At 49.3% G+C, this 22,345-nt stretch overlaps 1 protein-coding gene across 1 annotated transcript in view; it reads left to right on the forward strand.

Annotated features, from left to right (window-relative positions):
• Positions 1-4,758: 4,758 nt before the first annotated feature.
• The window catches only part of LOC138520467 (protein SREK1IP1-like), a 158,538-nt gene continuing 140,951 nt past the window's right edge, over positions 4,759-22,345 (forward strand). The window contains exon 1 of the mRNA XM_069632840.1: positions 4,759-4,959. Within this exon, the coding sequence (XP_069488941.1) occupies positions 4,759-4,959 (201 nt within the window). The remainder of the gene's footprint in view (positions 4,960-22,345) is intronic.

Genomic DNA, 22,345 nt, shown 5'->3' on the forward strand with positions numbered 1-22,345 from the left:
TTGCAGAGGGCTGCCCGCCAAAAGGCCGCCACTGCAAAGTCCCTTTCTGTTCTTCTACGCTCTGCGGCTCGCCATTATGTGGTGGGGCCCCCTACGTCCCCCATGCCGAAGCGTGGCCCTGCTTTGACACCTCACTGGAATGTCCGCCTCCCCTTCCCGTGCTGTGTTCTTCGTCTGGCCGTCCCACTGACACACAGTCCAGATGCTGGGGCAGTGGCAGCTGGCGAATTTATTTTGTGGAAGTGCATCAATATTTTCCCCAAATATGTATTAGCAACCGAGTTTAGGGAGGGAGCCCGAACCAACTAAGAGTGGTTCGCCTGGGTTCTCCCTGGAGAATTGTTTTAAATTATGGGTTAAAAAGGTACATTTATAGCACACTTTTTTGAAACATTGGGTAAAAGGATAGTTTGCATTTGGTTTTGAAGGGTAAAAAATCCATTTGATGCAAGTCACCAACGTGCACATGAGCATTTCTCAAACATATTTCCATGATGCTTTTGCCCACAATATGTGCAAGTATAAACACATGTTCACGCCTGCTGTGCCCATACGTTTCCATACTGGATACAGCAATATATTTCAGTATTCTCCCATAAGAACATACACATGTTTGCTTTGTGAATGAACTATAAGAAAATATGTCGAAACTCGTTCTGCCAATATATCCCATTAGCCCCACAACTTACTCCTGTTGGCTTTACCAAAATGCATGCCCCACTGTGGAAATATAAAAACTGGCCGCACCAAAATGCCAGTCTAGCTGCATAATAGCACTTATGATGCTTGCTTTCTCAAAGATTAACAATACAAAATGCCATACCACAATAAGAAATGGCTAGACTGGTTGCATTAAAATGTCAGCCTAGCTAAATAATAACACTTATCATGCTTGCTTTATTGAAGATGCCATTACAAAATGTCATGCCACTGTAAGAAATGGCTAGACTAGCTGCACCAAAATGCTAGTCCAGTCCAGCAATAACATGTATCATGCTTGTTATATTACAGATGCCCAGTAAAAAATGACATGTCTGGTGGGTCAACGCCTCGCGCTCGCACATAATCACACTCATTGTGATTATGTGTGTGGGCGAGGCACTGTGATCCAAGGGAACAGCCATGGCATTTTTTTACTGTGCATATATGCCCAGTCAAAAATTCCATTGGTTGGCATATATGCCCAGTAAAGAATAGCATGCCTGCCCCCTAGTTACCACAGCACCTCGCATGAACACAATCAATTGTGTGCATGTGAGGCGCTGTGGGCCCAGGCATGGTATGTTTCACTGGGCATCTATCATAGATGCTGAGTAAAAAATGACATGCCGTCCTCCTGGACCCCAGATCCTCACACATGCACACAATCCTTGTGATTATTTGAGTATGTGAGCTGCTGCCAGTCCAGGGGGCAGGCATGGTATTTTTAACTAGACATCTATCATATATGTCCAGTAAAAAATACAATGGCTTTCCCATGGGCCTCACAGACAAACACACTCAACTTGATTATGTGTGTATGTGAGGTGCTATGGGGACAAGGGGCAGGCATGATATTTTTTACTAGACATCTATCATAGATGTCCACTACAAATGTACTATTCCTGACCCCCTAGGTCCCACAGTGCCTCACAAACGCACACAATAAATGGGATTATGTTTGTATGCGAGGCACTGTGGAGCCCAGGGGACAGGCATGGCATTTTATTTAATAGACATCGATCATAGATGTCCAATAAAAAATACCATCCCTGTGTCCAGGGCCCCACAGTGCCTATCACACGCACACATGACTATGGTTGTATGTGAGGCACTGTGGGGACAAAGGGCCAGGCATGGTATTTTTTACTAGACATATATCATAGATGTCCAGTATAAAAAGTACCATCCCTGTCCCCTAGGCCCCACAATGCCTCACAGATGCACACAATCAACATGATTATTGGTTTATGGGCTGCGCTGGGGGCCAAGGGGGCAAGCAAGGTATTTTTAACCAGTTATCTAGTAAAATATATACCATCCCTGTCCCTTGGGCCTCACAGTGTATCAGAAGGAAAACTGATTTTGGCCGGTGGGGAGGGAGATTGTACAATAAAGGCGTTTTTAAAATGCCATTATTGTACAACCTTCCTCCCCCCACTCACCAAAGTCAGCTCCACAGACTAGCTCAAACACACACATTCACACAACATTCACACAGCATGCACTCACTCACATGAGCACCCATCATCATACACGCATTTATAATACAAGCATACACACATCCATACACATATTTAAATAACAAATGAACCTAAATGTACCTTTTGCCTGGTCCTTTAGTTTCCTCACAGTGCTCCAGCTCCCACATAGTATGAACAGGAATCTGGAAGCAAGATCTTCCTGGTTCCTGCACATGCGAACATGGGCCTGAGCATGGGTGATGAAATGCCCCCTCCATCCTGCTCTGTCTTTATGTGCCACCTTGCACATACAGACATACAGTTCCCCAGCCAGCATTTCCAATAGACTATGCAAAGCTGAGAAGCAAAACACCCCCGCGTTTGCATGGCTCATTGAGCATGCGCGGCTCGGGAACAGAACTGTCAAAGGGAAATTTGGTTTCCCTATGACAGGTTAGCCAGCAGAGGAGTGCTCCCTCAGCTGGAAAAAGCAGATGACAAAGCGTTCAGTGTTTTACTGGGCTGGCTCCCCAGCTGCTCCATAATGGGTGAGGGGGCTGGTGGATTGATGCCCCCCTCGCCCACCATGGACAAGCTGCCCCTGCACTAGAGAGAAGCGCAATGATCTCCTGTGCATTTGCCCAGGCACAACGCTCTTTTGCCTGTCATGCTTCGCCCTTTCGATCTCCAGACAACAAACAAGATGGATGCCAGGCAGATGCAGTCATGGCAAAATGGAGGCCTCCAAGCACATCCAGCTTCAGATTGGAGTCTGCGCTCACAGTGGCAAAAGTCCTTACCAGGTCTTATTTTGCAAGCAGTCAAGCTGTCATAGGGCAGACTTTTAATTGAAGGCCCTTTAAAAAGCTAGTTTCAAGTTGGCGGAAGTCACCTGAACATGTCAGCCAATCAGAACACTCCCTGCCCTCATGCGGGGAACACATGAAGCGAGTAGTTGAGGCCTTCCACCTCAAACTTAGTCCAACCATAGCCGGCCTAGGTTGGAACTTGTTTTTCTATGTTTCCGTCTTGAACCGATTTTGTGGGATCATCTGGAAGTCTTTATTCAAATAATTTCAACAGCTTTTATGAGAAGGCCACCAGGGGGTGTAGGCAAGATGGCTGCCTGAGCGGTGAGCTCCATTCCCAGCCTTGAAGATATTGAAGAGTTATTGTGGTTTACACTATCTGATCCCCCACAGGAGTGCAGCTTGGGAAGTTGTCCCCCCCCAGCGGGACCCTGAAAGGAGGGTCGGAGCAACTCCTGCACTCCTGACTCAGGGATACCGCCGCGGGATCTGACTCCGCCGGCCCTACCCTGTGGTGGACAGGCCACCCTGCGGCAAGGAGGAGCCAACCGTATTCCGGACCTGGGAAGGCAGAGTGTACGGGCACACACAAGCCCTGCTTAAAAAAAGTGGAGGCGGAGGGGTGTCCACATTGCCCCGAGGCCGGAACAAGGATGAGCCAAGGAACCCTCAAGCAATGGGACGCATGAGCCTCCAGTGCCGGTTAACGTCGCACCTAGCACAACCGGAGATCCACTTTGGACCACGACAAGCCCCGGGAAGGGCCACCATACCGACGGCAGCACAGTGAGGAGGTCACAGAGGCCCGTGCTTCAACAGGGGAGCTGAGGAGGCATCGCCCACATGCTTTGGGACCGCATAAGCGGCACAGAATCCAGGGATCCTGGGCCGGGCTGCAGTGATGTGCTTTGACTACTAATTAAGGGCGGTTCCACTGGTAGCCACCGGTGAGCACCCGGGCCGTGCGTGGTGTAGTCCGGGGAGGAGGAACATCTTGGAGGCACCACCATGTGGGCTCCGCTGTAGCTAAGATGCTAACTACACGTGAGGAGGAGCAGGTGGTGCCACGTGGCACCTGAGGACTTTGTCTGACCACGCTGGGAACTCCCCAACTCATGGAGAAAACAAGGACTAGAGAGGTCCTCACAACGGGGGGAATGGGGACCCTGCTTATGGAAGCTGCACTACCTGTGGGGTAGATATCCCCCTGCTACACATCAGAGGACATATTGAGGCCTGTCCCTGGGGCATGCCAGTGGCTGGAAGAAGCGCCATCTGGGGGAGCAGTTACCCTGGAGGAGGACCCTACCCAAAGACTCTACTTGCTACATCTGAGCCCCGGGGTTGCTGGCACCCTTGCTTGGGACTGACAACCCCGTGCCCCCACACTCCAGAGTGATTTGGTGTGTTCCCTCAGGGAGTGGGTCTGTGCCAGGGAGGTTGAGCCTGGCTGGCCAGCCCGAAGCCGGGGAGGATTTGTGAGGGCTGTTGGTGGTCATTTCCCGGGGTCGAATCCACAGACCTTCACGATTGCTCCTCGAGGCATGGGAAGAGACAAATTGGGATTCCTGTGAGCTGTAAGGGTGCCCTGGCAAGATTCCACTATCAAAGCGAAGACACCATGGTGGAGGCAGGGGGGGCGTTGGGGGTGCAGTTCAAACCCCATTTGACCTTGGCTTCATTAAGAGTGACATGCAGTCTATACTCGAGGAGATTAGGGGCTTGAGGATGGACATGGGGCAAGACTGGCAGACCTATCTCCCAAGGTGGTTACCCTTGAGGATAGAATGGATGGTGGTGAGGCTAATCAATCATCCACAGGGCTCCTGAAAATGCAGATGGAAGCACGCTTCATGGAAATGGAAAGACGCGAGGAGGAGTTCTGCCTCAAGGTAGAGGACATTGAGAACCGGGAGAGACGGAACAATCTAAGGATCTTGGGACTACAGGAAGTGGAGGGGGAGACACCAGAAGGCTTGGAACAAAAGGTACAGGAGATGATACGGATGGTACTAGGCTTCGGTGAAGGTGAAACGGTCATAATAGACAGGGTTCACAGGGCCAGTGTGGGGACACAGGCCTGCATTCAGTCATGGCACGTGTGTATTTTTAAGGGGACAGGAGGAGGGTCCTTGAACAAACGAAGCACCTGAAAGTGGTGCACTATGGTGACTCCAGGGAGGCCATTTTTCAGGACCTCTCAGCCCACACACTACTGAGGCGAAAGAAATGTGGGGCCCTCACTAGATGGCTGCAAGAAAATGGGGTGAGGAACTGCGTGGGCTACCTCTTTTCACAGGTGCTTGAAATGGAGGGTGAGTGACAGCATCTGGTGGCAGAGGAGGACATACAACTAGTCACAGAGGACTTGGTGGACCACCAAAAGGGGCCCACTTCAGGAGGCAGCGACCATGGGGTGGATCCGGACTGGAGGCCCCGGGGTCCAGAATCAGCATGAGGAAAGTACCTGGCGAAAGGAGTCTGAAAATACCAGAAACTTAACACCCCCCACGGAACGATGATGCTTGAAAGGGGGCAATGCCAACCTGACATTGGCTTTTTGCAGTTTTTGGGGATCACCCCAGAATGCTTTTAGGGGCCACATTGGAGGTTGACAGAGTTTGGGGGAGGTTCTCTCTGACTACCGGAGGGGTGGTCAGCGGTTTAGGTCATGGGGAATATAGTAGCCAAAATTGAGAAAGGTGGTGCAGATGGTGATCACGCGGTTAATGAAAGGGGGGATCTGGAAGTTGGGGCAGTTAGTTCATGGTTCAGTTTGGAACTCGGAGGGGGATAATGTTTCCCCCAGCTGGTTTGGTAAGGGGGATATGAAGGGGCTGTTCAACACAATGTTCAAGGCAGGGGACGGGTCCCAGGTGGTTCGATAACTGACCTAGTAAGATGGGAGAATTGGATCTGATGCCTCAACCTAGGTTAGGGGAAGGTGGGAGGAAGGGAGACCAGGGAAGGGGGACCTCATGCAAAGAATTTCATATGCTAACGAGATCTTGTACCTGATAGGACATGCTAGGAGTACCGTGTGAAGGGTAAAGAGGGGGTATGGCTGAGGTGGTGGTAGGTACGCTTAATGTAAAAGGATTGAACTCTCAAAATAAAAGGTCTCTGACTAGTAACATGTTCCACAAACAAAAACTGGCATTTCTTTTCCAGCAAGCGACCCACTACAGGCAGGTAGAAGACGCACTGAAAAAAGGTAAATAGATTGGTAGGAACTTTTGGACCTCCCACAAGACTTCCAAGAAGGAAGGGGTGGGTATATTGCTTGGTAAGTCCCTCCACTTGACAGAGATTCAGGTTAGAGGGGATTTGGGGGATGATTCCTGGGCATAAAAGGCATGCATGAGGGTGTATGGATTATGCTCGCTACACTGCACGTCCCTAATATGGGACAGGTGGGGTTCCTGTGCCAGGTGTTTAAGGTGATGGATGGATGGGCGGAAGGTGCGATGTTACTGGGGGGAGACTTCAATTTGATATTGGACCCCAAGTTGGACAGGCAGTCAGTGAAAGGGATGGGCATGAAAGGGACAACCAGGGAAAGCGTTGACTTGAGGGATCTCCTGCAGGACCGATTCTGTGTGGATGTCTGGTGGAAATGTTGGCCAGGCCCGGGAGGTTATACGTTCTTCTCCCCCCCACACCAGATGTACACGAGGATTGACTTCCTCCTGATCCCGAGTGAATAAGAGGGTGAGATAGGGATACTCACTGTGGAGGCAATCACTTGGTTGTATCATGAGTGTGTGGTGGTGTACTGGTGGCTGCCCGAGCTACGCTGGGGCTTTTGATGGAGATGCAAAGACATAGGGAGCTATATGCTAGGCCGCCAGAGCGATTGGTGGAAGAAATCCGGCAATACCTGGCTTCCCGAAATCTCCCTAGGCTCACAAGGGAGGAGAGCAAGGTGCTGGAGAGGGAGGTAACCAGGGAGGAGGTATTGGGGACCTTTCAAAGGCTGAAGACAGAAAAAGCTCCAGGGGATGACGGTTTTACAGACAGTTTTTATAAGCAATATCAAACCTTGCTGGTGGCGCCCCTAGCCAAATGGTTTAATTCTATAGTGGGACTGGATACGATACCACTGACTTTTCTCCAGGCCCTAATAGCAGACATCCCAAAACCCGGGAAGGACTTAGCCAATTGTGCCTCATGTAGGCCGATTTCCCTTTTCAACGTGGATGCCAAGATCTTTGCCAGAATCAATGCAACATGTTTGGAATCCACCTTCCCCGACTGATTCACCCGGACCAGGTGGGCTTCGTGCTACATAGACAGGGTGTGAACAGCATTTGGAAGACTCTCCATGTCTTGAAAACACTGGGGGCAAGGGAGGATGGTATGTTCTTGCTTTCCTTGCTGATGAGAAGGCGTTTGATCGGGTGAGCTCGGCCTTCATGGGGGAGGTTTTTGCATCCCTAGGGATGGGTCCCAGGTGGGAGGGTGGGATAGCGGCCCTGTATTCAGAGCCTACAGTTAAGGTGGTGGTCTATGGGATAGAGTCATCATCCTTTCCAATATGGTGCGGTACATGTCAGGGTTGTCCTCTAGCCCCGTTGATCTACGCACTGGTAATAGAGCCATGGGTGGCATCGATCAGGGACAATGCAGATATTATTTTTTTTTTTTTTTTTTTTTTATTTGTTTAGTCGTAAAACAACTTTTCAAATCAATTACATAACACTTTTCAACATTATTTCATCAATCATTAATGATGATCATAATAAAAAAATAATAAAAGATACATAGTACAATCATTTAACCACAATTAAATTTAGATCGTAAAGTTTTTTTTTGCCGTTGAGACCTCTTTGGTCTCTACACTATATGATGTTTTTTTTTTCATTGGGTTCAATGCAAAAGGGGAGAGAAAACATTCATACTTTGCATAGATCAAAGTTCTCAAATTCATTAAAAAATATAATCATCTGGTAAAACTAAGTCTAAAAATTGCGTAATTGCTATTTGCAGAGATATTCTAGGGCTAGAGAAGAGCATTTGCCATTTCTGGAACTGAGTTACATGGTTCTGAAATATATACAGATATATTAGAGACATCACAGTAGGTGGGGTTCATTGTAAGGTCAGTCTCTTTGCAGACCATGGCCTGCTCTACATTACTAGGCCTTCACACTTGGTCCGTTCTTTGTTGGAGAGCCTGGGGTACTCAGTGGCAATACGTGGTAGGGGGGATGCCAGATGGAGACAAGGATTACATTGGGGGCTCCCGTTCAAGGTATAAAATGAAACATTCCGATACCTGGGGGTCCACGTGAACACAGTGTTTATGGGGATCTGTTTCCTGCAACTTCCATCCCCTTTGGTCAGCTATAAAACGGGATATGGAGAGATGGTTGGGTGCAGAGTTGTCTTGGATGGCACGCTAAAATTGTTTGAAGGTGGTGGTTCTTCCCAAATTTGTATTCCTTTTTCAGATGTTACCCGTAATCATACATGTATTGTTCTTCTTGGAGGTGTAGCGAACCATGCTGTGGTTCCTCTGGGCAGGGGCTAAACATAGGATTGCATGTGGGACATTAATACGGCCAAGGGAGAAGGGGGGAGTGGGTTTCCCTGACCTGGGAAAGTGGCCCAGCTCCAGATCCTGGTTGGCCATTTCAACCCACAATCGGCGAAACAGTGGGTGGCGATGGACAATGCTGTGTTTGCACCGGTTACATTAGACAAATGGTTGTGGGTCCCTAGAGCCTGTATCTCAAGCAATGTGCTTCATCACCCAATTCTTTGCTCTGTCTGGAGGGAGGGGCAACAGGTGGCTCACAACGTGGTTGTCGCCTTTGAGCTGTATTTGGGCCCCTTCACTTAAAGATAGGATCGAGGAGCCACTGGCATTTCAACCTTGGTACAAAGCGGGGCTGAGCAGGGCAAGACACATGTGGGAAGGGGAGAACTATATCTTCCTGAGTACACTGGAGGAGGCCCTAGGTCTTAGTACACTGTCGCCCTTTCACTTTTTACAATTGAAGGGGGTCCTATCTAAGGGAAGGTGGGTGGGTTAATCTAAGAAGGGACTTGACTAGCTTTGAGAAGTTCTTGATCATGCAAATGGGATCCAGGGGGTTGATAGCTGGATTGTAAAGGGAATTTCTCCTGGTGTGCCCTAAGAGTGTTGAATGGGGACAGGGTCTGAGCAGGGATATTGAAGATACTTTGTGGGCTCAAATGTGCAGTAGGTCCTAACGCTCCACAACATCACTCCAGTGTAGGCACCAAGCCTTGAAATTACTTCATAGATGGCACTACCCCCAACGACATTAGCCCGAATGAGGGAGGGATACACTGCAGGGAAAAAGGGGATTACGTACATATGTGGCGGAGTTGCCCGAAGGTGTAGGCATAATGGAGGGAGGTCCTGTCCTGGATAAAGGGGGTTGACGGGATTCAGAGGGAGCCCTCACCATGGCTTATTCTAGTATTCTCTTTGGTGTAGGCGCAGAGGAGGAGCTGAAAATGGAGCAGGGGCATATGTTTCAGATCATGTTAGTGGCAGCGAGATGCTGCCTGGCCCAATTGTAGAAAAACCCATAAATGCCGGAGGAGAAGGCGTGGGTCTCGAAGATTTGTGCTATTTATGATATGGAGTATCTCACTCACTTCATGGACGAGTCCAGGTCCGATATTGAGGGTTTATGGCTCCCCATCTTTGATAAATATGGGCGGGTAGATCGACAGGGATGAAGAATGGGTCGAGAGGCGATGGAGGGGAGGGAAAGGCCTGCCATGAGGGGAGATTACGGTGATCAGAGCTCTTCATGGGGAGTTGCTGAGAAGGTTCTCTTGTTTAGCGTATAAGCGCAACCAGAAAAAGCCTGACTGAAAAGGAGGTATTGTCTTGTGTCTAAACCTTGTGGGGACAATTTAAATTTCAAATCATGAGGGGAGAGGGAAGGTGGGGGGAGGTGAATGGTTTAAAGGTTTTAGTTATAAGGGAATGCTTAACTGATAACCTGTGTGTTTTAATAAAAATGGCAATATAATTTGATTAACACAAAAAAAGAAGCTTTTATGAAGTGCGACACACCGACGGTTGGTCTCAGAGCACATAAAAAAATATCAGACAAAAGAATCAAAAATGTAATGAAACAAAAGACAAAAATAAATACATTGCAAACATTTTTAGAATTACATTAAAACCAGAGTGAGCAAGGTAGGCACCCGAAACACATCAGAAGAAGGAAACAACACAGGGCAATACCAACTACTATTTTCATTAAGAATTTGGCAAAATGAGCAGTGCCATTTTGGCGGTAAATCTGCCACCTTACGAGTTGCAAACTATGAGGCCTTAGAGTATCCCATTGGAGATTGGAGGAAATACGGCCAGCGGTAGATTAGCTGACCATAATTTGACAATTTTTCTGGTGGAAATACTCTCAGCCACATGCTGCGGATAGTTCCTGAGATATTGCGCCAAAACCGCAATTAACTGGAACGGTAATCATGGCAGACATTCTTACCTTTTATTTCCGAATGACTGAATGCGGCCCTTTGACTGTATCAGACCGGTTTGTATGAGTGGGTTAGCACAGGGTCTATTGGGAGGTTGCTTATTTTTCTTTTTTTTTGTTAAACAACAAACAACTATGAAGGTGACGATGGAAATCCAAAGGGAAAATGGAGGAGGCACCCCGATAACCTGGGCAGGGGCCTTCCTCCTTCCGCTCTCTCTTCCTCTCTTCGGGGGCAGGGGAGAGGGCGGGAAGAGTCCAAAAGAAGCGCCAAGCGCACCAAAAGCCCACGAAGGGCCAACAATGGAAAGGGGAGGAGCAAGGGCTTCATAAGCAGCGGGTGCCCGGCTCAGGAGCACTTGCAGTTCTTCCAACAGCCGGGCGCCCGCCGACCAGGAGAGGATTTCGTTTTGCTGAGAGGATTTTGTTTCGCTTGCAGAGGATTTCGTGGAGCTCAAGTACCTATCCCCTGTCTGTGGGGCTGCTGGGCCAGGAGGGAGTCCCAGCCAGAGGAGCGGTCTCCAAGCGGTACCCGAGCAGGACCCGGAGAGGAGAGGAGGATCGTATCATCCGGCCGAGGCGTGTGCAGGAGCAGCTCAAACATCGTGGAAGAAGCAGTGCCCACTCGGCGGGAGCTGGAAGCAGAGAAGCAGCGGAGGCCACTGGAGAACAACACGACGCGAGTGGCGCTCACTGGATGGAGGAAGGAAGCGCCGGTCAGCTGATCGAGGAAGCTGAGCGCAGGGCGGTCCCAGAAGCAAGGTCGGTAAGAGCAGGACTATCCCAAAGGAGTCACGGCGAAGGCGCGCCGGTGGTGAGAGGTGCTGTAACAACAGAAAGGAGCAAGAAAGGGACGGCCCGGAAAAGGGCTACACTGTAAAAGGGAACAATCTGGCTTGTCTGGCTCGCAGAAGTATCCTTCTGTAGGCGAAAATAGGGGATTAACTGTCTGCGGGGTAATGCAATCGGCCTCCCACTTTCCCCTCTCACCCTCCTCGAAACCCTTCTGTGATTCCCCGTAGCGTCTCACCTTAGGGTCTGGAAGGACGAGCTCTCCATCCTGCTTCTGATGCAGGGGCGCGTTGGTATCCAGTTACTTCACTGGATTTTCGGATTGGTGAGAACCAAACTTGCTTGGCTTCCAGGTACGTTTTTTGATAAGAGGTTCCCCTTGTGTCCATGCATTAATGTACTAATGCTAGTGTCTTTTTCCCCATAGGGGCCAGGGTACGTAATGACGGGGAACAGGCACCGACCCGAGATGAGAGGTGAAATCCTTGTAGAAATCAGGTAAGTCTTTAATGAGCGTTTTTTGGTAATGTCTTTTCATTCGCTCATTAACGCTGATGTCTTTTTTTTCCCTTAGGGGCCGGGGTCCGGAAATGCCAGGATGCGGCGCGGACCCGAAATGAAGAGGGAATGAATCAACAGGTAATTCTTAACATGGAGATTTAGCTTTCCTTATTCCCTTCTCTCTCTCACCTTTTGTTCTTGTCTTTTTCTCCCTAGGCGCTGGGGCGTGACTGCGAATCCGGATGATCGCTGCTGAACATGGAGGCGCCCTGTAAAGGTGAGTGGAATGCGGCGCTGCAGCGATCGACGCGATGAGCTTTTAAATAAAAGTCTTCCTTTTCAGGATTGTCGGCGAGATGTCTCCGGGATGCGGATTTAGCAGGTAAGGACTTTTCCTTCTTCTGTTCTCTTCTCTTCCTTTGCAGGTGATCCAGGATGCTGGCAGGCGTGGCAGAAGTCAGGATGCAGGAGCAGACACGGTGAGCGTCCAGCTGCTAGATGCAGAACAACGCGAAGCACGTGTGGCTGTTCGGGTGGGGTTTAAATAGCCTTGGAAGAAGTTCCAGGCATGTATCCTTCCTCCAATCAGGTATGTATCCTTCCCCGACCACGCCCGGATGGTAAATTAGTCCCACAGGTAAAGTAGTTCCTTTCAGGCCTCAAGGAGGCCGGGATCCTGCAGCATGGTCTGCATCAGGTAAGTGCACCCAAGCACTCCCATAATGAGCCTGGCGCCCATGGCGCCAGGACATGGTGTCTTTTATGAGCCTGGCGCCATAGGCGTCAGGACACTGTCCAAAGCGCCCCTATATGGGGTTGCTGGGTCCTTCCTTGGGGACTGGATGTCCGCTTTCGCGGACGCAGGGCTTGAACCGGCTCCCGGGAGCGGGCATCATGACAGCCCTCCCCCCTAAGGCCCCTCCCAAGGTTGTTCCCTCCGGGGGTTTTGGTTTGTCTGGGAAGAGTCGGTGGAATTTCCTGACTAATCGAGGTGCATGCACATGGTCGCTGGGTTCCCACGACCTCTCCTGAGGTCCGTACCCCTTCCAATCAATTAGGTAGAACAGTTTTGACCTAAACATTTTTGAGTCTAAAATGTTCTTCACTTCGAATTCGGGCTTCCCATCTATTAGAATAGGTTCTGGAGGTTTGAGTAGTCGGGTTCCGGGTACCACTGGTTTCAGAAGTGACACATGAAAAACAGGGTGAATTTGCATACTAGCTGGTAAATCAAGCTTAACAGCCACTGGGTTCATTATTGCCGTAATAGAATAAGGTCCCAGATATTTTGGGTTAAAAGTTCGAGGCCCTTTGAGTGGTAAATGTCTGGTAGCTAACCACACTTGAACACTTGATCCCCAATCTGATACGGAGGTGCTTCACTCCGATGTAGATCAGAATTCTCCTTGTATTTTCTCTTGGCTTGTTGTAAATGCGTAGTTGCCTCTTTGAAGGCTTGGGTAATTGTAGAATGCAGATGTTCTACTGCAGGCATTCCGAGGTTCTGAGGTGAGTCAAGGTTTGAGGTTCGAGGGTGATGCCCAAACAAAGTATAAAAAGGACTGTGGCCAGTTCCGGAGTGTACCGAATTATTATATGCGTATTCGGCTATCCAAAGAATGCCTTTCCAGTTGCTTTCAGATTGCTGTAACATACACCGTAAGTACTGCTCAAGGGTCTGATTTGTCCTCTCGGTCTGACCATCGGTCTGAGGGTGGTGACTGGTCGATAATCTTATGTCGATCTGCGCCATTTGACAAAATTTGCGCCAGAAGTGGGAAATGAATTGGCTTCCCCGGTCAGAGATTAGTATAGATGGGAATCCATGTAGCCGAACAATATTTTCGAGGAATTCTTTGGCTAGGACAGAAGCTGAAGGTAAACCTTTCAAAGGAATAAAGTGGGCCATTTTGGAAAACAAATCCACAATTACCAGAATAGTATTGTACCCCGAACAAGGAGGCAGGTCCGTAATAAAATCCATTGATAGGGTGTGCCAGGGTGCTGGCGGTATGTCTAGAGGTTGAAGGAGACCGGCTGGTCTTTTCTTTTGACTTTTATTTTGGGCGCAAACACCACAGGACATCACAAAAGATTTAACATCTTTTCGCCAAGAGGGCCACCAAAATTGTCGTTTCACCTTTTCCTCTGTCTTGGCAATACCGGGGTGTCCTTCTATTAATGTATCATGATAGCCGGAAATAACTAGTTTGTGTAATTCCTTATGTGGCAGGAATAAGCGTCCTTGGAAATAAGGTAAACCATTATCTATGGTAAAGTCTGATCCCTTTTGTATCCAATCCTGTAAGGTTGTAGGGTCCAGGAGTTGTTTCACTCTGGCTTGAATGTCTTCAAGCGTCTGTAACGAAGTCATGCCTAGAATCCTCTGTTCGGGAATTATTGGTACTGGTTCTGAGTTTGTATCAGATTCTCCCATTCCAATTCGGGATAAGGCGTCTGCTTTGCCATTCTTGCAGCCAGGTCGGTAGGTAATCACGAAATCAAATTCAGCGAAAAACAAAGCCCATCGGAGCTGCCATGATGACTGAGCCTTGGCGGTTTTCAAATACTGTAAATTCCGGTGATCAGTGATCACTGTGATGGTATGTCGAGCTCCAAGCAGATAATGCCGCCAGGCTTTAAAAGGGGACTTAATGGCTAACAGTTCTTTGTCAGTGATTGCATAATTAACCTCGGGTGCCGAGAATTTTCTGGACCAAAATGCTACGGGATGCAGTTGGTTGGTTTCGGGATCTCTTTGGGACAGGACAGCTCCCATGGCTAGGCTGGATGCGTCAGTCTCGACGACATAAGGGAGATCTGGACGCGGGTGTTTCAATATAGGTGCAGAGGTAAACTTAGCTTTTAAATCCTGAAAGGCCTGCTCGGCTTCTTCAGACCATTCAAAACATTTATTTTTCCTCAAGAGTGCAGTAATGGGTTGTACCACACGTTAAATTCCGGGATAAACCTGCGATAGAAATTGGCAAAGCCGAGCATACTTTGAACCCCTTTTACAGAGCTAGGTGATGGCCATTTGAGGATGGCATCCACTTTTCTTGAGTCCATTCGGACTCCTTTGGGTGTCAGGATGAAACCTAGAAACTCGACTTCTTTGGTATGGAAAACACATTTCTCCAATTTAGCAAATAGTTTGTGTTGGCGCAGTTTTTCAAGTACTGCCCTGACGTGTTTTCTGTGATCAGATTCCGAAGAGGAGTACACCAGAATGTCATCGATATATACGACAACACAAACATCGATGAGTTCCCGAAGGACATCATTCATGAAGTATTGGAAGGCAGCCGGCGCGTTACACAATCCGAAAGGCATCACCTGGTACTCGAATAATCCGTATTTAGTACGGAAGGCAGTTTTCCATTCGTCGCCTTCTTTAACTCGTACCAGATGTTAAGCCCCCCGGAGATCTAACTTGGTGTATATGCAAGCGTCCTTCACCTGGTCAAGGAGTTCAGGGATCAGAGGCAGAGGATAACGGTTTTTAACCGTTATCTGGTTCAATGCGCGGTAATCGATACAAGTTCTAAGGTCGCCTTCTTTTTTGGGCACGAAGAACAAAGCCGAGGATGCCGGAGACTTTGACGGGCGAATGAAACCATTAGCTAGGTATTGATCCAAATATTGTCTCAAATGCAGGTTCTCAGGTTCGGTAAGGGCATAAATCCTGCTACAAGGGGGTTGTGCACCGGGCACCAGATCGATTTGGCAATCGTACGATCCGTGAGGAGGTAACGTGTTGGCCTGTTCCTTTTGGAAGACGTCCTGAAAGTCTTGGTATTCCGGAGGTATTTGCACGGAGGCAGAGGCTACAGATGCTAGATTAATCTTCAGGTTTTCTGGATAGCAGGTTTGTGTACAATCCGGGAAGGTTATTCTCTTAGCTCGCCAATCAATTCGAGGATTATGTGTCTCTAACCAAGGGATTCCAAGGATAACCTGAAACTGTGGAGCCTTGATTACATCAAACACAACACCCTCCCGATGGCCGTCGGGACCAATAAGAGTCACCTCAGTAGTGGAATGTGTTACCGGTCCAGAGGCAATTTCAGTTCCATCGACTGTGGTGATGACATCTTTAAGTTCTCCGCGTAGGCCTCGATAAAACAACGTGACTCTTTTATCCTCTGGCCATCCCGTTTCCACAATTAGTCTATTAAAGGTTGCAATATAGGATAGGAGGTCCTGATTGCCCTGTCGCAGGGATAGAAGTTCGTCATCCAGAGCCTGCCCCTGAGAGTGTTGAGCAAATAACCTTTCCATGCTTGCTTGAAACCCTTGAAAATCACGGAGAATCGGGTCATCTTGAGTAACCAGTGGAACTGACCAATCGGCAGCGCAGCCGCTGAGATATGACAATACAAAGGCTACCTTGGTCTGATCATTAGGGAAGGCCCCAGGTCTGCATAGGAAGTGCAAACGACACTGATTCATGAATACGGCGAATCGTTTGGGGTCCCCAGCAAAGCGTTCGGGTGGGGCCAGCGGCATGTTTCCAGGTAGATTAATCTGCACAGGGTTACTGGAAACCACAGGAACGGGGTTCCCTCCGGAACCGGGTAGAGGAGTTTGCCTAGCTTGACCTTGCAAAAGCTGTCTGGCCAGGTCATCAGTTCTTTCCGTTGATATTATTAATTCCCTCCTGATGGCATTAGTCTCTTGACGAGCGGCATGTACTTCGGCCCGTAATTCCCCCAGTAATTGGGCCAACTGATCAGTCCCAGAACTTTCCATAGCGCCTGGGTGGGAATTTGTAGGAAGGCTTCGCGTTCTGTAACGCTCACCTGACTCCCACGGAGGCGCTGGCCTGGTTCGCGCTGCTGTGACCTCTTCTAAGGTGATGCGCAGGGTTCGGAAGACGGACTGGACCAGGCCCCCAAATCTGGCTTGTCTGGCTCGCAGAAGTATCCTTCTGTGGGTGAAAATAGGGGATTAACTGTCTGCGGGGTAATGCAATCGGCCTCCCACTTTCCCCTCTCACCCTCCTCGAAACCCTTCTGTGATTCCCCGTAGCGTCTCACCTTAGGGTCTGGAAGGACGAGCTCTCCATCCTGCTTCTGATGCAGGGGCGCGTTGGTATCCAGTTACTTCACTGGATTTTCGGATTGGTGAGAACCAAACTTGCTTGGCTTCCAGGTAAGTTGTTTGATAAGAGGTTCCCCTGGTGTCCATGCATTAATGTACTAATGCTAGTGTCTTTTTCCCCATAGGGGCTGGGTTACGGAATGACGGGGAACAGGCACTGACCCGAGATGAGAGGTGAAATCCTTGTAGAAATCAGGTAAGTCTTTAATGAGCGTTTTTTGGTAATGTCTTTTCATTCGCTCATTAACGCTGATGAATTTTTTTCCCCTTAGGGGCCGGGGTCCGGAAATGCCAGGATGCGGCGCGGACCCGAAATGAAGAGGGAATGAATCAACAGGTAAGTCTTAACATGGAGATTTAGCCTTCCTTATTCCCTTCTCTTTCTCACCTTTTGTTCTTGTCTTTTTCTCCCTAGGCGCTGGGGCGTGACTGCGAATCAGGATGATCACTGCTGAACATGGAGGCGCCCTGTAAAGGTGAGTGGAATGCGGCGCTGCAGCGATCGACGCGATGAGCTTTTAAATAAAAGTCTTCCTTTTCAGGATTGTCGGCGAGATGTCTCCGGGATGCGGATTTAGCAGGTAAGGACTTTTCCTTCTTCTGTTCTCTTCTTCTCTTCCTTTGCAGGTGATCCAGGATGCTGGCAGGCGTGGCAGAAGTCAGGATGCAGGAGCAGACACGGTGAGCGTCCAGCTGCTAGATGCAGAACAACGCGAAGCACGTGTGGCTGTTCGGGTGGGGTTTAAATAGCCTTGGAAGAAGTTCCAGGTATGTATCCTTCCTCCAATCAGGTATGTATTCTTCCCCGACCACGCCCGGATGGTAAATTAGTCCCACAGGTAAAGTAGTTCCTTTCAGGCCTCAAGGAGGCCGGGATCCTGCAGCATGGTCTGCATCAGGTAAGTGCACCCAAGCACTCCCATAATGAGCCTGGCGCCCATGGCACCAGGACTGATGTCTTTTATGAGCCTGGCGCCATAGGCGCCAGGACACTGTCCAAAGGGCCCCTATATGGGGTTGCTGGGTCCTTGCTTGGGGACTGGATGTCCGCTTTCGGGGACGCAGGGCTTGAACCGGCTCCCCGGGAGCGGGCATCATGACAGCAGTCTCCATAGGACGGGGTGGCAATGATTGCATTTGAGCAATACATCCATGAATCGTATCTGAAGCATGGGGGCAATGCCTGGATTAATTATGACAAGGCTTTTAGACTCAAGATGCAGGTATGGCCGGCAATGACCTGGGATGAAGTGGACATGGCCGGGTACATAGAGAAAATTGTACCACCTAGGCCATTGGGAAAGAAGGTTCTGGGAGAAAGGCCAGCGTACGCCAGAGGCAGGGGGACCTACTCACACAGAGGGAGGGGGTCCTTTTGAGGGAACTCCTCCTGGAATAACCGTTTCAGCCATCAGGGGGAGCAGGCAGAATTCTGGTTGTTCGCCGAAGGGAAGTGCACCTATGGGTGTGCATGTAGTTTCAATCACGCAAAGGGCACAAGCTTGGGGGGTCGTAGCTCCTCAAACAGAGAAAGGAAGTCGTAGGGCAGTGTCAAATCCAAAGAAAAAAGCAAGCATGATTAAAAAAAACCTACCAACACCAATACGTTGCAGGCCATAATTCCGTTTTTAAATGCATACCACGACAGGGCTGATGCAAAATTTTTGTGGGAAGGATTCAGGTGGGGTTTTGAGGTTCCCTTCAGCGGGAACATCAGGGCAAGGGAGGCTTGCAATTTGAAGTCGGCATTGGCTATGCCAGAGGCACTGGCACAGAAAGTGGGGAAAGAGTTACAGTTGGTCAGGGTGGCAGGCCCGTTTACCTCTCCTCCTCTTGAGAACTTGGTGGTGTCACCTCTGGGTCTGGTGCCCAAGAGGGAGGTTGTCCAGTACAGATTGATCCAACACCTGTCTTTTCTGGAGGGCGAGTCCGTTAATGATGGCATTGCAGAAGGACAATGCAGGGTTCACTATTCATCATTTGATGAGGCGGTTGAATTGGTAAAAGCCTGGGGTAGCCCTCATGGGGAAGGCGACAGAGAGTCTGCATTCCGTCTATTACCTATACATAAGGACAGTCATCACCTGCTGGATTTTAACGTTCTCCAAGAATACTTTTATGACAAATCTTTGCCTATGGGTTGTGCAATTTCATGCCCTTATTTTGAAAAATTCAGCCGCTTCATGGAATTTTCATTGCGGCAAAGGTCCAAGGTCGGGGGGATACTCCACTACCTCAATAATTTCCTGTTTATTGGGAGAAAAGGAATGCAGGACTGTGAGGTCCTCATGGGGGTATTTCAGGGATTGATGGCTGAGTTTGGGGTTCCCCTCGCTAGTGGGAAGACAGTCGGTCCTATCACAACATTGACCTTTTTGGGGATTGAAATTGAAACAAGGGCTGGGGAATGTAGGCTGCCTAAAGACAAAGTGGCTAAACTGAAACAGGTATTTGCAGGGATGCTGGGCAGAGAAAAAGCCACACTGAAGGAGCCACAGACTTTGGCTGGTAATCTGAATTTTGCTGCCAAGGTGATCCCAGCAGGAAAAGTTTTTGCAAGAAGTGTGGAACTAAAAACGGTGGGGCTACAGCATGCAGGGCAGCACATACGACAGGGGCCGAGGTCAAAGAAGGCCTCAAAACCTGGGATGAATTTTTGGACAACTTTAATGGTGTGTTGCTGTGGAGAGAGGATTTGGGGCTCAACAGGGGCCTAAAACTGTTCACCGACTCTTCGTGGGCACCCGGGTTGGCGCCATCTTGGGAAGGAGATGGTGCGGGCAACCGTGGCTGGCACAGTGGCAGAAAGAGGGGATCACCAGGGATATTACATTTTTAGAATTGTTTCCGATAGTGGCAGCATTTAAGTTGTGACCCAAGCAGCTGCCGGACAAGAAGGTGATGGTCTGGTCGGATAATTTGGCAGTGGTTCAAATTATTAATCAAGGGACAAGCAGGAATGGCAGAGCGCTTAAGTTACTCAGGGAGCTCACAAGGAGCTTGCTGCAGCTGAATACAGAGGTCAGGGCACGGCATATCCCGGGGGTTAAACATGTGGCCGCTAAATTCTCTTTCTCGTTTGCAGTGGGCAAGGTTTCGGGAAAACCATCCAGAGGCGAACACAAGGATGACACCCTTCCAAACACAATGGTGGGGCTTGATTGGGGAGATCTGAGCACATTGATCAACTCTGCACTGGCACCAGACACTGTGCGAAGATACAGAGGGTGCTGGGAGCGTTTCTTAGCCTTTCAGAACAGCACCTTGCCCGAGACTCAGAAGGTATTGCCCGTGCGGGCCTTTGTGGGATGGTGCTGGCATCAAGGAAGGTCCAGATCTTGGGTTGTCTATCATTTGACAGCCATTGCACACTTCTACAAATTAGGGGGCAGGTACGATCCCACGAAGGAACATTATATTGTCATGGCAATGAAGGCCAAACAGGTTAAAACCAAAACAGATGAAAGGTGGCCCATCGACGTGGGGAAATTGCAGGAGATGATCAGGAGCCTGGCTGGGGTGTGTAGGGACAAGTATGAGATACCAATGTTTTCAGCGGCCTTTTCACTGGCATTCTTCGGGGCTCTAAGGGTAAGCAAATTGGTGCCTGTCAATAAGGAAAGTAAGGGTTTGGGTTTTCTGAGGATGGGCGATATATGTGTAAGGGGTGACCAGGTGTACATTTTTATTAGAAAATCCAAGAATGACCAGACGGGGATGGGCAGAACCATTACGCTAGGGGGCACCCAGGCCAGCCCAGTTTGCCCGGTTGTTTGTGTAGCCACTTATTTGAAGTGGTGGATCAACACAGGAAACAGGCAGCCATTCCTAATGCATAGTGATGGCTCAGCTTTGAGCCGTTTTCAGTTCAGGAGAGTGATGGACATGGCGCTGGCAAAGGTAGGGTTTTCTATGGGGGTGTTCGGGACCCATTCCTTTAGGATACGGGCAGCAACATCAGCAGCAGGGATGGGTTTGGGCGCAGAGGCTATCAAGCAGATAGGAGGTTTGAAATCTGGTTGTCTTAAAAGATATATCAGGCCGGAAAAAATGTAGTACTAACGGCTTGCCTTCTAATCTTCCCCTTAGTAGCGACAACAAAAAGAAGGAGACAGTCTGTCTAGTTGGTGGGCCATTCATTTGTGTCAAGGGCCGGGGCAAGCTGGACGTCCAAGCAGGAGGAGTTGACCGCCGGGGAATACCGGGTACATTGGCATGGGGTTCCAGGTATGAAATGGTCACAGCTGCGGGAACACATGCACAAACTGCTGGGTAAGCAGTGGAGGTCCGATGTGCTGGTGGAGCACCTCGGGGGCAACGACCTGACTAGTTTAGGAGAGGGAACCTGTTGAGGGAAATGATGTCTTCTTTACAGGAGTTATCGGCACAAATGGGGGAGACCGAGATCGTATGCTCGGAAATCATTCTGAGGCAGGAATGGAGGGGTGCGGAGAGTCATGCAGTGGTGTAGAATTCAAGAAGAAAGTTGAATTGTGCGATGGCTAAATTCTGCAAAGGAAGGGGCTTACAGAACATCAGACATGGATTAATCAACCTCAAATCCACGGAGTATTACTTAAGAGACAGAGTGCATTTATCGGCACAGGGAATGTAATTGTTTTTCTGGAATGTGTGCACCAAACTACTAGAACTATGAGGAAAAGGGGGGAGCCACAGCAGGCGGTAACCCACCTTTGGCGTGGCGGTGTTATGGTGACCAATGAAAAGAGACAGACTCTGAATGAGCCATTGCTAAACCGATGGGGCTTTGCTCGTTCTGGTTGGCGCCTCCAGGGAGCCTAAATGGCGGGGGTGTCTGGCGGTAGCAATGAGGACTCAGCTTCCCACCCAGCAAACGGCGCTCCCCCAGTCCGCAAATACCTACAGGGGCAGGCGGTTCTCAGACTCGAAGGTCTTGGGGGAGTTGGGCCTACGATGGACATGGAAAAAAGGGGGAAGCAGTATGGGGAGCAGTTGCCGCACCTTTGGAGCTATTTTCAATATCTGTTTGCTGTGGTTGCATACATGTGAAAATAAATCTGCAGCCTTGTTATGCCAAACAAAAGGAACATGTCCCCTCTGAGCAGGTCTGCACTGGATGCTGGTGGGGAGTTGGCATTTCCCCTGCCAGCCGGGCTGTGGACTAACGGAGGAGTTGACTTTCCAGTTAAACACGTCTGCACCGTTCCTTCCCAAGTTCTAAGTAAACAGATATTTGCCACAGAGCGGGTTGCAGAAATCTTGGCAGCACCCACAGAAGACACCTGGAGTGGGTTGTTTGGAAGTAGAGCAAGCTGAAGTAAATTTAGGGTGAATGCCCACTGCCGTACATTTTAAAGCATGGGTTGTGAAGTGGCGGTGTATTGTGAGGTCATGTTTACAGTATCGTGGGATGGTTTTTGTATTCGTACAAAGTTGTAGGCATTCCGTACACTTCACCTTTTTTAGAAGTTGCTGTTTTAACTCAACGACCCCATCGATATCCAGTTTT

This window comes from Ambystoma mexicanum, chromosome 13, assembly GCF_040938575.1.
Source record: "Ambystoma mexicanum isolate Mex_15411 chromosome 13, UKY_AmexF1_1, whole genome shotgun sequence".
NCBI lineage: Eukaryota > Metazoa > Chordata > Amphibia > Caudata > Ambystomatidae > Ambystoma > Ambystoma mexicanum.